The following is a 13,834-nucleotide window of genomic DNA, read 5'->3' on the forward strand; positions in this document are numbered from 1 at the left end:
AAATTTACTAGACTGCGATCATCCGTTTGTCCAGCCTGCCCACTGTTCCTGAAGCCAGAGTACCTGCACATACCCAGGCTTCCGGAACTATGCTGTGTGTCGCGCCTTAAATCTATAGCTGTCAGACTCAGTGCTGTTTTCACGCTTTGAAGTTGTTCAATCCACCACCTAATCTTATTCTCGTCAAGGCGGAAAGGAGGCTTACACTAGGTAGAGGCAAAGATGCAAGGCTCATACAAAAATAATGGCCTCCCCAGGCCGTACTACATGAAACCACATTCGAAACGAACCAAAGCATATGAGAAGATGCCCAGGCAGTTCTTCTTGACCAACTCCAGGAAGTTGTCAGGATATATCGTCATGCTATTCTTTTTTGGGCTTTGTATTTACATGATCTCACAAGAGTTGAAAGAGAAACCAGACATTGCGTACGAATTAGTGGACCCTCTTGAAAAACAAAGTGATAACAACGGGACGTCGGCAAACTCGTGGACTCCTCAAAGATGGAGGATCGTGCGGACGAAAAAGTGGCTTTGGCTAGCAAGGAGCAAAACATTGTGGTCGAAGCACCCAAGGGCGGATCGGTGAACGAGGGCCCAATTGTGGGCAACGACGAGGGACTTGTTGTGGACGGAAAACCTAGTAACAACAAGAATGCTGGTAAGATTGGAGCTGGAAGTGTTCAGGCCGCTCGTGGTGATCAGATTGCCCCACCAGGTGAACCCTCGAACGATCGAGATTTGCTGAAACTTCTTGAGATCTCCGAGGATGCCCAAAACCCAGGCGGCGTTCCTCGAGGCGATTCAGAAAAGAAGATTTAGAGGCAAGACGGCATGGTTTAGCCAAATGATTTATACCATCCCCAACGGCATTTTAGGAACGTCATATTCAAATCATCGATTAGGTGTGATGAACATGACAGACACATAGTAATTTACGATTCAACGATGCGAAATCAGCGATACCCCGTATTTCAAGATAGAGCCATTGTAACTAAGGAATAAACCAAATTTCAGAGTGTAAGCAAAAAAATAAGGTCGCACTGGGGATCGAACCCAGGTTGTGAGAATCAGAATCTCAAGTGATGCCACTACACTATACAACCTTAACTGATTTTCCTAACAAGCTGGTAAAATATATTCTATGAAATGTTTGATGGTGCAAAATCTCAATTTCGCCGAGCGAAAACAACAGATGTTAATTCTGATGCGTTAGTGATGCCTGCTACAAAGTTTCAGCACCATTGGTTGAATTTGGAGTGAATTAAGATCGTATTTATTATTCGACGTCAGGCTGTCCATAATTATTGCCCCGACACCTTTAGTAGCTCATGATAAGAATAGCCAGGCCACTGTCAAATCCTTGATGGCGTCCAACTTGATGAGTTGGTAAGCCCTCCTTATATGCGAGTCGTAGAGGGCCATGGGAGAAATGGTTCCTACTTGGGGTTTACATTGCTAAACATCACGAGAAATAAAATGGGACTTTCTTGAGTAGAAGAAGTATTTTGTTAGTGAATTCCAGTATGCTAAAAAGCTACTGAGAGGTATAATGGTTTTGCCGTACAGTTGCAAAAGCGGAAAGAGTTTGGTAATCTCCAAAGTAAAGCTAATGCAAAGGATCCACAAATCAGGAGAACCTTACACCTTTTTAAAAATTAGTACTACTTACTGGCCTGCAAACTACTCACTGGAAAGAGAGAATACGGCGGAACTCAGCTTGCTACAGATTATAAGCGAAAGTACTGTAAATCAAGCAGATAGAATAGTATATTCTCATACCCATGACATGACCTTCGGATGTTTGCTTAGGTATACTGAGAACCTACTTATAAATACTAAGAAGCCAAGCACGGTTGGTTCATGTTAAAGCATTATCAAAATTAAGAGCATGGTACGACAAATTAACTGCGCCAGAAGTCAGACATACTTAACTTCGAATAATCAGTGCCCTTTTCAGTATCAGACTAAGAAGTGGGTATGAGTTATGCTCCTCGATATCTAGACTCAAATAGAATCAGGAACCACGAAATTAGTCGATTCTTGGGTGCTTGCCAGCTCAATTGCAATCAATTGGGGTAGAGTTTAAAACAAATGCACGTCACTCTTATGAGATCGATAGAGACAACTGTTTCAGGCTTGGGATGGATGGCTGCAAATAGATGCGATTGTAGGTCCATACCAAGAAATCTAAAACAACTAGATGGTGGAGTATCATAGATTACATAAGCCCAGCTACTTTTGAATAGACAATAAACAGTCATCATCATAACTCAGGCCTGCTTTCTTTCAGCTCTTGGAGGGTATTGAGAACGAAGGTCAGCAAAACGGATAAACAAGAAGAGATAAGAGAGAGTTCAATAAGCGCGACAAAAGTCATAAGAATTAATTTTGCGTGATTTTAGAATTGAGAGATTGGCAGCTCAATGAAGTAAATTATTTTTCCAATAGAACAGTGGTAACCTCGGTAGTAAGTGTTGGGTGCGAAAAACGTTATCTTCTGTAACAAAAGGCTGATATGCAAAAAAAGAAATGTCAATTTAAAAAAATTGGCGTGACCGAGCAGTGTCAGGGTAATCCGGCCAGGAGCTTCAGAACTTGGAGTTACCAAATCGGTTCCAAAGAAGTGTCGTCAAATGGAGTAAGATCAGAGTCGGTTTGGTATGAGACACGTTGTGGGCGGGTAACTTACAGCGTGATGAGGTAGTCTCATATGGGTCTTCGGATCCCACCCGTACCTCCGAAGAGTTTTGGCGGTTGCTCGTGTTATACTTGACACAGCGATTTACAAATTTCATAATTCTAAGAGGAAAGTGCAAGCAGGCCAAAAGCTAGATATAAAGCTCTTCACTCTTACGTGGCACAAACGGAAGCAGATGGTCCACTGGCAAAAGAAATGCTGCAGTCCCTGCATAGACGGTGCCTGCTCACTGAAAAATTTTCCTGCCTTCTCGTTTTAATGTATTTTTTTGCTTTCTTTTGGCCTCACTAGCCAGTGCCAGTGCGACATATAAAAAAAAAAAATTCTGCTGACCTCTTCTTCTTTTTTTTTTCTTCAGCATTGGAAAGAATGTCTGCTGCCAGTGAATCTAAATATTCGACTGAAGTCCTTTCCGAGTTGTTGAGCAAATTGCAAGTTGCCGACAACAAGGACGAGGCCGCTGCTAACGTTTCTTCGTTCTTGAACGGTTCCATCATCGAGCACGATGTGCCTGAGGAATTCTTCAAGGACTTGAAGAACCAGATCAACAACAAGAAGGATGTTGGTGTCGTCGTTGCCGCTCTTAAGGCTTACGAGCACATTGCCTCTCCTAACGGCATGAACCCTTCTGTTGAGCCATACGTTGTCTCCTTGGCTTCTGACGTTGCCACCAGAACCGGTGACAAGAACAAGGAGGTTGCCGCCACCGCCGCTGCTGCTTTGTTGGCTCTTGCCAAGGCTATCACCCCAACTGCTATCAAGGCTCTCTTGCCAGCTTTGTTGGAGAACTTGAGCACCACCAACAAGTGGAACGAGAAGACCGCCATCTTGGCTGCCATCACCCAGTTGGTTGACACCGCCAAGGCTCAGATCGCTCTTAGAATGCCTGAGTTGATCCCAGTCTTGTCTGAGGCCATGTGGGACACCAAGAAGGAGGTCAAGGAGGCTGCTACCGCCACCATGACCAAGTCCACCGAGACCATCGACAACAAGGATATCGAGAAGTTTATTCCTAAGTTGATCGAGTGTATCGCCAAGCCAACCGAGGTCCCAGAGACCGTCCACGTCTTGGGTGCTACCACTTTCGTCTCTGAGGTCACCATGGCTACTTTGTCCATCATGACCCCATTGTTGTCTAGAGGTTTGGCTGAGCGTGACACCACTATCAAGCGTAAGGCTGCCGTCATTGTTGACAACATGTGTAAGTTGGTCGACGACCCTCAGGTTGTTGCTCCTTTCATGAACAAGTTGTTGCCTGCCCTCAAGTCTAACTTCAACACCATTGCCGACCCTGAGGCCCGTGGTGTTACCAACAGAGCTTTGAACACTTTGAGAAGAGTTGGTAACGTTGGTGCTGACGACTCCATCCCTGAGGTTTCCACCGCTGGTGACATTCCTGTCACCTTGGAAGTCTTCAAGGGTTTGATCAAGGACCAGAAGTTGTCTCCTAGATTCGACATTGCCTTGAACTACATCGCTGCCATTGGTGGTGATTTGATTGACGAGAGAGACATCCAGCCAGACTCTTGGTTGCTGAACGTCTTGCCTTTCGCCACTATCTTCTTGCACGAGAAGGAGGCCAAGGAGGTCATCGAGGAGTTCAGAAAGAGAGCTGTCGACAACATCCCAGCTCCTCCATCCTTCGAGGATGAGGAGGACGATGGTGAGGACCTTTGTAACTGTGAGTTCTCTTTGGCTTACGGTGCAAAGATCTTGTTGAACAAGACTCAGTTCAGATTGAAGAGAAACAGAAGATACGGTCTTTGTGGTCCTAACGGTGCTGGTAAGTCCACCTTGATGAGAGCCATTGCTAACGGTCAGGTCGAGGGTTTCCCATCCCAGGAGGAGTGTAAGACTGTCTACGTCGAGCACGACATTGACGGTACTCACGCCGAGACCTCTGTCGTCGAGTTCGTCATCCAGGATGGTGAGGTTGGTTTGACCAAGGACGTCGTCGAGACTAAGTTGACTGAGTTTGGTTTCTCTGACGAGATGATTAAGATGCCAATTGCCTCCCTTTCCGGTGGTTGGAAGATGAAGTTGGCTTTGGCCAGAGCTGTCTTGAAGAACGCCGACATTTTGTTGTTGGATGAGCCAACTAACCATTTGGACACTGTCAACGTCGCTTGGTTGGTCAACTACTTGAAGACATGTGGTATCACTTCCATCATTGTTTCTCACGACTCCGGTTTCTTGGACAACGTTGTTGAGTACATTATTCACTACGAAGGTTTCAAGTTGAGAAAGTACAAGGGTAACTTGTCTGAGTTCGTCAAGAAGTGCCCATCTGCTCAGTCTTACTACGAATTGGGAGCCTCTGACATCCAGTTCACTTTCCCAGAGCCAGGTTTCTTGGAGGGTGTCAAGACCAAGCAGAAGGCTATTGTCAAGGTCAACAACATGTCCTTCCAGTACCCAGGTACTTCCAAGCCACAGATCACCGACATCAACTTCCAGTGTTCGTTGTCTTCCAGAATTGCCGTCATTGGTCCTAACGGTGCCGGTAAGTCTACCTTGATTAACGTCTTGACTGGTGAGTTGTTGCCAACTACTGGTGACGTTTACGTCCACGAGAACGCTCGTATTGCCTACATTAAGCAGCACGCTTTCGCCCACATTGACAACCACTTGGACAAGACTCCATCTGAGTACATTCAGTGGAGATTCCAGACCGGTGAGGACAGAGAGACCATGGACAGAGCCAACAGACAGATCAACGAGGCTGACGAGAACGCCATGAACAAGATCTTCAAGATCGAGGGTACCCCAAGAAGAGTTGCTGGTGTCCACTCCAGAAGAAAGTTCAAGAACACCTACGAGTACGAGGTTTCTTGGAACCTTGGTGAGAACATTGGTATGAAGAACGAGAGATGGGTTCCTATGATGTCTGTTGACAACACCTGGTTGCCAAGAGGTGAGTTGATCGAGACCCACTCCAAGTTGGTCGCTGAGGTTGATATGAAGGAGGCTTTGGCTTCCGGTCAGTTCAGACCTTTGACCAGAAAGGAGATCGAGGACCACTGTACCATGTTGGGTTTGGACGCTGAGTTGGTGTCCCACTCTAGAATCAGAGGTTTGTCTGGTGGTCAGAAGGTCAAGTTGGTCTTGGCTGCTTGTACTTGGCAGAGACCTCACTTGATTGTCTTGGATGAGCCAACTAACTACTTGGACCGTGACTCTTTGGGTGCTTTGTCCAAGGCCATCAAGGCTTTCGAGGGTGGTGTCGTCATCATTACTCACTCCGCTGAGTTCACCAAGGGGTTGACTGAGGAGGTCTGGGCCGTCTTGGACGGTAAGATGACTCCATCTGGTCACAACTGGGTCCAGGGTCAGGGTTCTGGTCCAAGACTCGAGAACAAGGAGGACGACGAAGAGGACAAGTTCGACGCCATGGGTAACAAGATTTCCGGTGGTAAGAAGAAGAAGAAGTTGTCTTCTGCTGAGTTGAGAAAGAAGAAGAAGGAGAGAATGAAGAAGAAGAAGGAGTTGGGTGACGCTTACGTTTCCTCCGACGAGGAGTTCTAAGCTCGCTGAGTTCTCATCGTCATTTCTTCATTATTTCACACTTGTTTGAGTTTTAGTATTAATTTATTTCTATATGTTAATATTATAGATGCGCCTATATGCTATCGATGTAGAGCCTGTTTGTGCGACCAACAACTCGCCCTCTCATGATACTTCTTAAGTTAACTGGTTTGATTCCTCTGGCACTTGCCCTTTCTTTCATTCCTCTTGATATCAACTATCTGGTTGAACTGACACATCGAGACCCACCAACTCCGGGAACCTACTCTCCGTTTCTAACGCGATGTCCGACTACCAACCTCATACGCAAGGCAGACAAGGTATGATTCACTTGATGGGTGTCTAGTAACATACTGACAGTAGAATATTTGTCCATTAGAACAGGACTATGTGAATAATCGCCGTGAAGTTATCAAGCCCTACTTCAGCGAGCTTTCAGGAAGAATTGGATATGCAAGCGAGAATACCACCCCACCAACTATCGCAATTGCCTTGTCAGGAGGGGGTCTAAGATCCATGCTATTGGGGGCTGGAGTGTTGAGTGCCTATGATGCTAGAGACCTCGATTCCCAGGATAAATTGGGTGGTTTGTTGCAAAGTACCACATACATTGCTGGATTATCTGGTGGACTGTGGATTGTGATGAACAACCTTCTTAGTAACGGGGAACAAATGCATACGACTATTCGGAGGCTTGAACTTGATTTGCAGAACCCCCTCCTTGAAGGTGTTCCCAATTTGGAGTTGAAAGATCTCCGTGCTGGAATTGAGCTGAACCAAAATCGTACGCATCAAACCGAGTCTCCTGATAATGCCTTTGGTGCTTTGATCGGCAAGATTCTACCAGGTATTGTGAGCAAAGTGCTTTCGGTCAATAAAAACGACAGTCCTATTAACGTGAAAGAGGTGCTCAAGTTCTATAAGGATGTCTCCTTGGAAACTCGTGTGAAGAAAGAGTCTGGTTTCAGAATTTCACTCATAGATTACTGGGCACGAATACTAGCAAGAAAGGTATTTCCTCCTAACTTCAGGTCTACTGGTTACACGATGTCATCCACCTCAAAACTTTTGTCCTTTCAGAATTATTCTCAGCCATTCCCGATCATCACAGCAGTTGAGGTGGTACCCGAAGTAGAGGAGGGAAGCGCTGACTCCCACATAATTGAGATAACCCCTTTTGAGTTTGGTTCGTGGGATAGTTTCTTGAACGCCTTCACAGATATCAAGTTTCTAGGAAGTAATCTTCTGAATGGCAGGCCAATTCAGGAGAGCCTCCCAAATCTGAATGAATCTACATGTACCTCTGGATTTGACTCCCTCGCATTTCTTACAGCCACATCTTCAGGGCTTTTCAACATTGTCTTGCAATACGTTTACAAGCTGTTGCCTAGTTCGATGAGTGAGCTGCTGCCATACTTCAGCCAGCTTCTCAAGATCTTTGGCTTCGTTAAGAGTCCAGTTATGGATGAAAAGGCATATTCAGAATTTGCAATTCATTCTCCCAATCCTTTTTATAACCACGTCGGCGGAAATATCAAAGGAAGGTCAATTATTAATTCAACAGCACTATTCCTCGCTGATGGAGGTGAAGACGGACAGAACATCCCATTTAGTCCGCTTATGATTTCCTCGAGGCAAGTTGATGCCCTCATAGTCTTTGACATGGGGTCTGAAGTTTTCAACCGACCCAATGGTTCCTCGTTGATAGCCACCGCAAAGCGGTATCACGCTAACTACTCGGACTTGAGGATACCCTTATTTCAGGACAAAAGTGGGTTGAATCGGAGGATATTCCCCATGATACCTACATCAGAAGAATATTTAGAGAGGGGCTTCCAAGAAAGACCTGTGTTTTTTGGATGCAGCATGGGCGACTATCCATCGTACAATGGCAACCTCCTGAACCAATTTGAAATCCAAAGAGACTTCATTCCTCCCCTCATAATTTATCAGGCGAACTACGATATTCTGTTTCCATCGAATACCTCCACCTTCAGGACCTCATATCAACCTGAGGAGGTCCAAGGAATGGTCCGCAATGGGTACAACCTCGCAAATCATGATGAGGATCCCAATTACAAACATTGTCTTTGGTGTGCCATCTCAAAAAGAAAGTTTAAAGCAATTCCAGATTCCTGCCAAAGTTGCTTTGAACAATATTGTTACAAGCCAACGACTATTTCAAAGTGACCACAAAGAGTGCGCGGGATGAGTCGTATCTAAGGCGGTGCCGGCGAAAAAAGGGTAGATCGTGCAGAAACACCTTATCTTGACATATTGAGGGAAAGACAGTTTGAAGATGCTGATCGAAGATTCAGACAGCCCGTTGGATGTCTCGATGGCAATCGACAGCTTGTTCATGCTTTTCTGTACCTATCTTCTTCTGTGTATGGTACTTGGCATGTCTATCTTCTATTCTGGACTTATCCAGAGGCGCTCATCTTTCACCATTCTACTGGTGCCGCTCTTAATTGTTGCTGGCATATTTCTAGACTGGTTCATTTGGGGCTATTCCCTTTGTTACTCCCTGTCATCAAACAGATTTCTTGGTAATCTTGGGTTTGCGGTCCTCAGACAACTTCATGATCCCGATCAAAGAATATATACCACGCCGCGAGGCGAGATCTTATCCATAATGCATTTTTTGTTCAATGGCCTCTTGAAGATCATTTGTACTGTTATAACATTTCCTGGTTGTGCAGCGGAAAGAGGTAGGTTGGTTCCTATGTTCGTCTTCATCTTCTTTTGGTCGCTCATAGTCTACAATCCAATTTCATATTGGTACTGGAATCAAAACGGCTGGCTTTCTACTCAGCTCAACAGGCTTCCTGCCTTGGATTTTGCCGGCGGTACCTGTATTCATGTGGTTAGCGGCTTTAGTGCACTAGCATACTCCTTCATCTTGGGTCCTAGGAATCCCAAAGTGGTTGCAGATTATAGAAGTTGTAACAACAGCAACATGATTATCGGAATGAGCTTATTAGTCCTTGGATGGTGTGGTTTCATATCAGGTTGTGACTATAAGTTATCTTCGAGGTCATTCTACATTGTTGCAAACACATGGCTCAGTGCTTGCTCTGCTGGCTTAGTTTGGCTACTCATAGATCTTTACACATCAGCAATACCACTAGAAGAAGCAGGATATGAGGAAATTGAGCTACAAGATTTAGATAGCGCAGGACTTGGGATCGCAAGAAGTGATCCCCCATCGTGACAACCAGAAAAATCTCCATGATTTCATTCACTTCGGGAGTTATTTGTGGTCTTGTCGTCTTCACACCTGCCGGCGGATACATTTCCTCCCATTCCTCATTCTGGAAATCTATAGTCTTTGGCGTGGTTGGAGGTTTCGTGGGAAATCTTGCTACACGCATCAAATACTTTCTACGGATTGACGATGCTCTTGACATCTTTGCAGTTCATGGTGTTTGCGGCGTTGTTGGGACTATTCTTGTCGGCATATTTGCTGACGAGTCATTTGAATCATCCGGCGGTTGGGTCGTCGGGAATTGGATACAATTGGGATACCAAATACTTGGATGTGTCGTGACCTCTCTTTATGCCTTTGTGGTGAGCTTGGCATTGCTCTATATCATAGATATGATCCCAGGTCTTCATTTACGTATTGACAAATCCTTCAACAGGAGGATGAGAAATAAGTTACTCGACCGCCACGGATCTGAGGAAGGCGACTTGAGTAGCCTTGATAACGACTTTGGTCTTGAAAGAGCTGAACTTCTTGGAACAGACTGGAATGAGCTCAACGGAGAGTACTCTATGGATTTCATGGAATTTATTAAAGTGGTTGATCCCCAGGATTACGCAGACCAGATCTCCGCTGAACCCATTAGTCCCGAGGAAAGTGATTTCAGTCAATTTGACATCAGCGATGCCCAGCTCAGGAAGCGAGAACCGCTTATGGAGAGACACAGATGATGCATGGACATATTAATGATCCTGATATATATTACATGAACGACCTTTACGAGACAATCAATTGATCATTCTCATCGTAACTTCGAAAGCTGCAAATGTGGCACCATTGGCTGGAGCAGCTCTCAATATGGTAGGAACAAAACCTTTGTAGAATCCTTTGATACCAGCCTTCTTGAAAATGTCTCTGGCAACACTGATTGAACCGGAATAAACAGGCTTCGACAAGGAGTCTGTTTGCAACTTAGACTTCAACACATCCACTGGGTAGATCGACGTCCACAATGCATAACCAGACAAACCACCGAGCATACAAAGCTTCCATGCTGGGATGTCGGCTCTTGCAAGGTATGTCTTACTCTTCAACTCTCTTGCAATCAACGCTTCGTAGGTTGCAAAATAAATACCCAAGCCAATCGACTCTCTAGTCAAAGTGGGGACCAAGCCCTTGAACACACCCTGGATTCCGCTCAGCTTAGTGAGCTTCTTCAAACAATCGATAGGCCCATTGAACTGCTTGTTGTTGCCAGTCTGGGTTTGCAATCTGATACGAATGTGCTCAATTGGACCGGCCAAGAAGCCGTTAGCAAAACCAGCAACGGCACCACAGTTGAAAAATTGCAAGAGTGACAATTCACGACCCTGCAACTTCTCGTCATAGTATCTTTTCATGAATTCATTAACAGAAAATTGAACGGAGACACAGGCACCGACACCAACAAGTGGTGTTAAAGTTCCTTTGTAGAAGCCCTTTGGGCCTTCGTTGGCCATGAGCTTCTTGATGACATCTCCAGCACCCTTATAGGTTCCATCTGGCGCAGATTGCAACCTCACCTTAACAGTGTCAAAGGGTTGACCGACAAGCACCTGGGCAATACCACCAACGGTTCCTCCGAAAAGGTCCTTGTAGACCTGCAAGTTATCGGTTAATGGAGGCTCTTCAAGCTCGATGGTCATTATGAGTCAAATGTGATGATGAGCGATGAGTATGTGAAAAAACGCACTTTACCTCGCGGTGTCTATGACCTAATATATAAAGCAGTCCTTTTGGCTAGATTTGACTTCTTCGAGGCCTGAAAAAATGTAGATTGCAAATTCGAAGAGATGGAGGGGTGCTTTTCTATCCACAACTATGACTCGGTTTGACTCTCTCCAGGAGTGAATACCGTTGCGCATTCCCATTCTATGTTTGGTAACGATTTCCATGTCTGCTGTCGAACCTGATTTTCAGAAAATGGCAGTTTGTCCTATTTTTTCAGCCTTGTAAACTTCTTAGTTTTGTATTTTATAAATCTCTATTTGTTCATTGGCGTCAACCTACTTAGGCACCCACATAGAATTCCTTCTGGCTGAACATCCAGATCAAACTTGTGGAGGCCACAATTAAAGGTCCAGCCAATCCCTTATCAAGCTTGCAATTCTTGAAGACAAGCCATTCTGATGCAAAGTGGCCTCCAGCAACCACAAATGTCCAGATACAGAGATCATACATCTGTTTGTTGCCCACGATATTGTATGCACCGTAGAGTCTGACTATGGATGTTAAAAGAGTCCATGTTCCAAAAGTTCTTGCACTGAGATTAGTAACTTCAGTTGTTGGGGCTGCTGAATACACCTTTCTAGTGAGACTCAAGTCTTTGATCAAGTAGTTCTGAGCTGAGTTGAATACCGAAACAACCGAGATGAACAAAAGCCAGTGGGGAAGAATTCCTCCGTGAACGGTAGTTGGAGGGAGAATTGACTGGAAGGGAAGCATAGTACCTGATTTAATGGAGTTGAATCAAAGAAATCCTAGGTGTTATCTTGATTTTATGAAGTAGCTTCGCGACTACACTGTACGAATGCTACTCGGATGATGTTGCGTGTCTCGTATAAAAAACTGCTAAGTATATACTGAAATATCCGGATTGATACTTGATACAGCCTAGTGAACTGCTGTAGGGTCATGCTCTCTCAAAAGGTCGAGAGCTGGGCCGAGCAATCTCGTAAAGCCCGACTTGTCCAAGGTTGCAACAATAACGTTGTCTAGGGCCTTGACTGTGGCTTGTCTTGGTAGGTCGTTCAACAAAGCAACTTCACCGAAGTAGTTGCCTTTGCCGATAGTGCCAATGACACCCTCGCTCTGCTTGGAGATCTCACATGTTCCGCTCTCAATGAGGTAGAATTTGTCACCAGTAGCGCCTTCGGTGACAATGTTGTCACCAGCATGGAACATCTCCGTGCTCAATGCATCGGCAAGTTTGGATCTCTCCTGGTGCGTCAAGCCCGATAAGACCGTAACGTCCTTCAAGAAATCCTCGTACATGATTCTTCTGTTGAAAGTTCCTTCTAACAAGATACGACGGAAAGTCGCTCTGTCCAAAGCCCAGCATGTAACGTCAGAAGCAGCAGTAGCAGTTGCAGCTCTGGGAGAGTTATACATGAGAGCAAGCTCACCAAATGAAGAGCCATCACCAGACGTGTTGACCTTGGTGCCGTTCACATAAAAATCCACGGTTCCAGACTCGATTATATAGAAATAGTCACCAACATCGCCTTGAGTAATGATTTCAGTACCTTGAGTGTACTGCTTTTTCTGTAAAGCAGATACAACGGTCGCCTTTGCCTTCTTATCTAATTGTTGGAACAAGAAGTTCAGCGAGAGGGTTTTAGCCAACTCCAGTCTTTGCTCATCAGTGAGGTCATTAACCGGAGGCTTCCAGGAGTCGGACTTGAACTTATCTGGGTTCATTGCTTCAGCAGAAACCGACGTTCTTCTGTTGGCATTGAAAGCTAATGGAAGCTTATTGGCGGGCTTTGGAGGCGCATCTTGTGGACCAGCAGATGCACTTGGGTCATTAGGGTCAAGTTCTGGAGTCGCCGCATTTTGAGCTCTTCTACCAGCACCAAAGCCCTTGAAAAGACCAGCACTGTCTTCTTGTTTGTGCTCCTCACGATGGTTGGTGTGATCAGAATGAGGGTCATTGTCACCGAAGGGCGACTTGAAAGATGGTTGGCGAACACATGGAATAGTACCCTGACCGTTGGCATCGATTGCCCCAGCTTCAAGCTGAGGGAATACCTCAATACCTGCGGCCTTGGCCTTTGCTTCCACTTGCCATAAATGGTTTCTTTGCAAGGCTAACTTTGAATTGAAGAAGTTTGCGCAAAACTGCAACACATCAGTTGGGTTTTTGGCATTGATCTCTTTCTGCAACTGCTCCAATTCCTCTGTAGCAAAAGGAGCCATTGCGGATTGGTGATAATCGATGGGGAAAGATGGGCAAGAAGGAGTGCTTCGAAATTGGGTAATTGTGGTGGGCTGCGAGACGCCAGTCAATAATTAATCGGCGGGAGCGTATTCAATTAAGTTTCTGAATGAATTCCTTGCACAGGCACCGTATATAAGAGGCGATCTTTAAAACAAGGAGGCCAGTAGATGTTAATTGCCGGGCACTGTTTCATGACTATTGAGGGAGGTCGCACAACGTGAGAGGTACGGGTGTACGGAGACATGAGGGACTCCACCGTTGGGTCAAACCACTATCTGCCGTGTCTGGAGGAATAAAGAAGATCAAGTGATTTGGCGTAATTGAAAAAGATTTTAAAATTTTCAGCGTATGCTGTGAAAAATTGTGTTGAAGATGACTGAGTAGAACACCCTTGGTGACCGTCATCAAGCCCCTCCCCAATAGGG

The 13,834-nt window shown here is 45.3% G+C and overlaps 6 protein-coding genes and 1 non-coding gene across 7 annotated transcripts; 3 read left to right on the top strand and 4 right to left on the bottom strand. All coding sequences in view use genetic code 12, as the record gives it.

The window, feature by feature from the left end:
- Positions 1 to 503: 503 nt before the first annotated feature.
- Positions 504 to 821, top strand: CXQ87_000616 (uncharacterized protein; the record flags this gene model as incomplete). Its single annotated transcript, XM_025479190.1, has 1 exon — positions 504 to 821. The coding sequence occupies one exon, from the start codon at positions 504 to 506 to the stop codon at positions 819 to 821; it is 318 nt and encodes a 105-aa protein (XP_025338663.1).
- Positions 822 to 1,034: 213 nt separating this feature from the next.
- CXQ87_000617 lies at positions 1,035 to 1,105 on the bottom strand. The gene has a single exon. It is a non-coding gene; the product is annotated as a tRNA-Gln (tRNA).
- A 1,964-nt stretch (positions 1,106 to 3,069) lies between these two features.
- On the top strand, positions 3,070 to 6,225 carry CEF3 (translation elongation factor EF-3; the record flags this gene model as incomplete). The annotated part of the gene is made up of 1 exon (XM_025479191.1): positions 3,070 to 6,225. The coding sequence occupies one exon, from the start codon at positions 3,070 to 3,072 to the stop codon at positions 6,223 to 6,225; it is 3,156 nt and encodes a 1,051-aa protein (XP_025338664.1).
- Positions 6,226 to 6,741: 516 nt separating this feature from the next.
- On the top strand, positions 6,742 to 10,161 carry SPO1 (putative carboxylic ester hydrolase; the record flags this gene model as incomplete). The annotated part of the gene is made up of 2 exons (XM_025479192.1): positions 6,742 to 8,339; positions 9,447 to 10,161. The coding sequence occupies 2 exons, from the start codon at positions 6,742 to 6,744 to the stop codon at positions 10,159 to 10,161; spliced, it is 2,313 nt and encodes a 770-aa protein (XP_025338665.1).
- A 57-nt stretch (positions 10,162 to 10,218) lies between these two features.
- YMC1 (organic acid transporter) lies at positions 10,219 to 11,115 on the bottom strand (the record flags this gene model as incomplete). The annotated part of the gene is made up of 1 exon (XM_025479193.1): positions 10,219 to 11,115. The coding sequence occupies one exon, from the start codon at positions 11,113 to 11,115 to the stop codon at positions 10,219 to 10,221; it is 897 nt and encodes a 298-aa protein (XP_025338666.1).
- A 364-nt stretch (positions 11,116 to 11,479) lies between these two features.
- On the bottom strand, positions 11,480 to 11,914 carry ERG28 (Erg28p; the record flags this gene model as incomplete). The annotated part of the gene is made up of 1 exon (XM_025479194.1): positions 11,480 to 11,914. One exon carries the CDS (start codon positions 11,912 to 11,914, stop codon positions 11,480 to 11,482), a length of 435 nt encoding a protein of 144 aa, XP_025338667.1.
- A 168-nt stretch (positions 11,915 to 12,082) lies between these two features.
- BCY1 (cAMP-dependent protein kinase regulatory subunit) lies at positions 12,083 to 13,387 on the bottom strand (the record flags this gene model as incomplete). The annotated part of the gene is made up of 1 exon (XM_025479195.1): positions 12,083 to 13,387. One exon carries the CDS (start codon positions 13,385 to 13,387, stop codon positions 12,083 to 12,085), a length of 1,305 nt encoding a protein of 434 aa, XP_025338668.1.
- Positions 13,388 to 13,834: the final 447 nt, after the last annotated feature.

This window comes from Candidozyma duobushaemuli, assembly GCF_002926085.2.
Source record: "Candidozyma duobushaemuli strain B09383 chromosome Unknown A_B09383, whole genome shotgun sequence".
Taxonomy (NCBI): Eukaryota; Fungi; Ascomycota; class Pichiomycetes; order Serinales; family Metschnikowiaceae; genus Candidozyma; species Candidozyma duobushaemuli.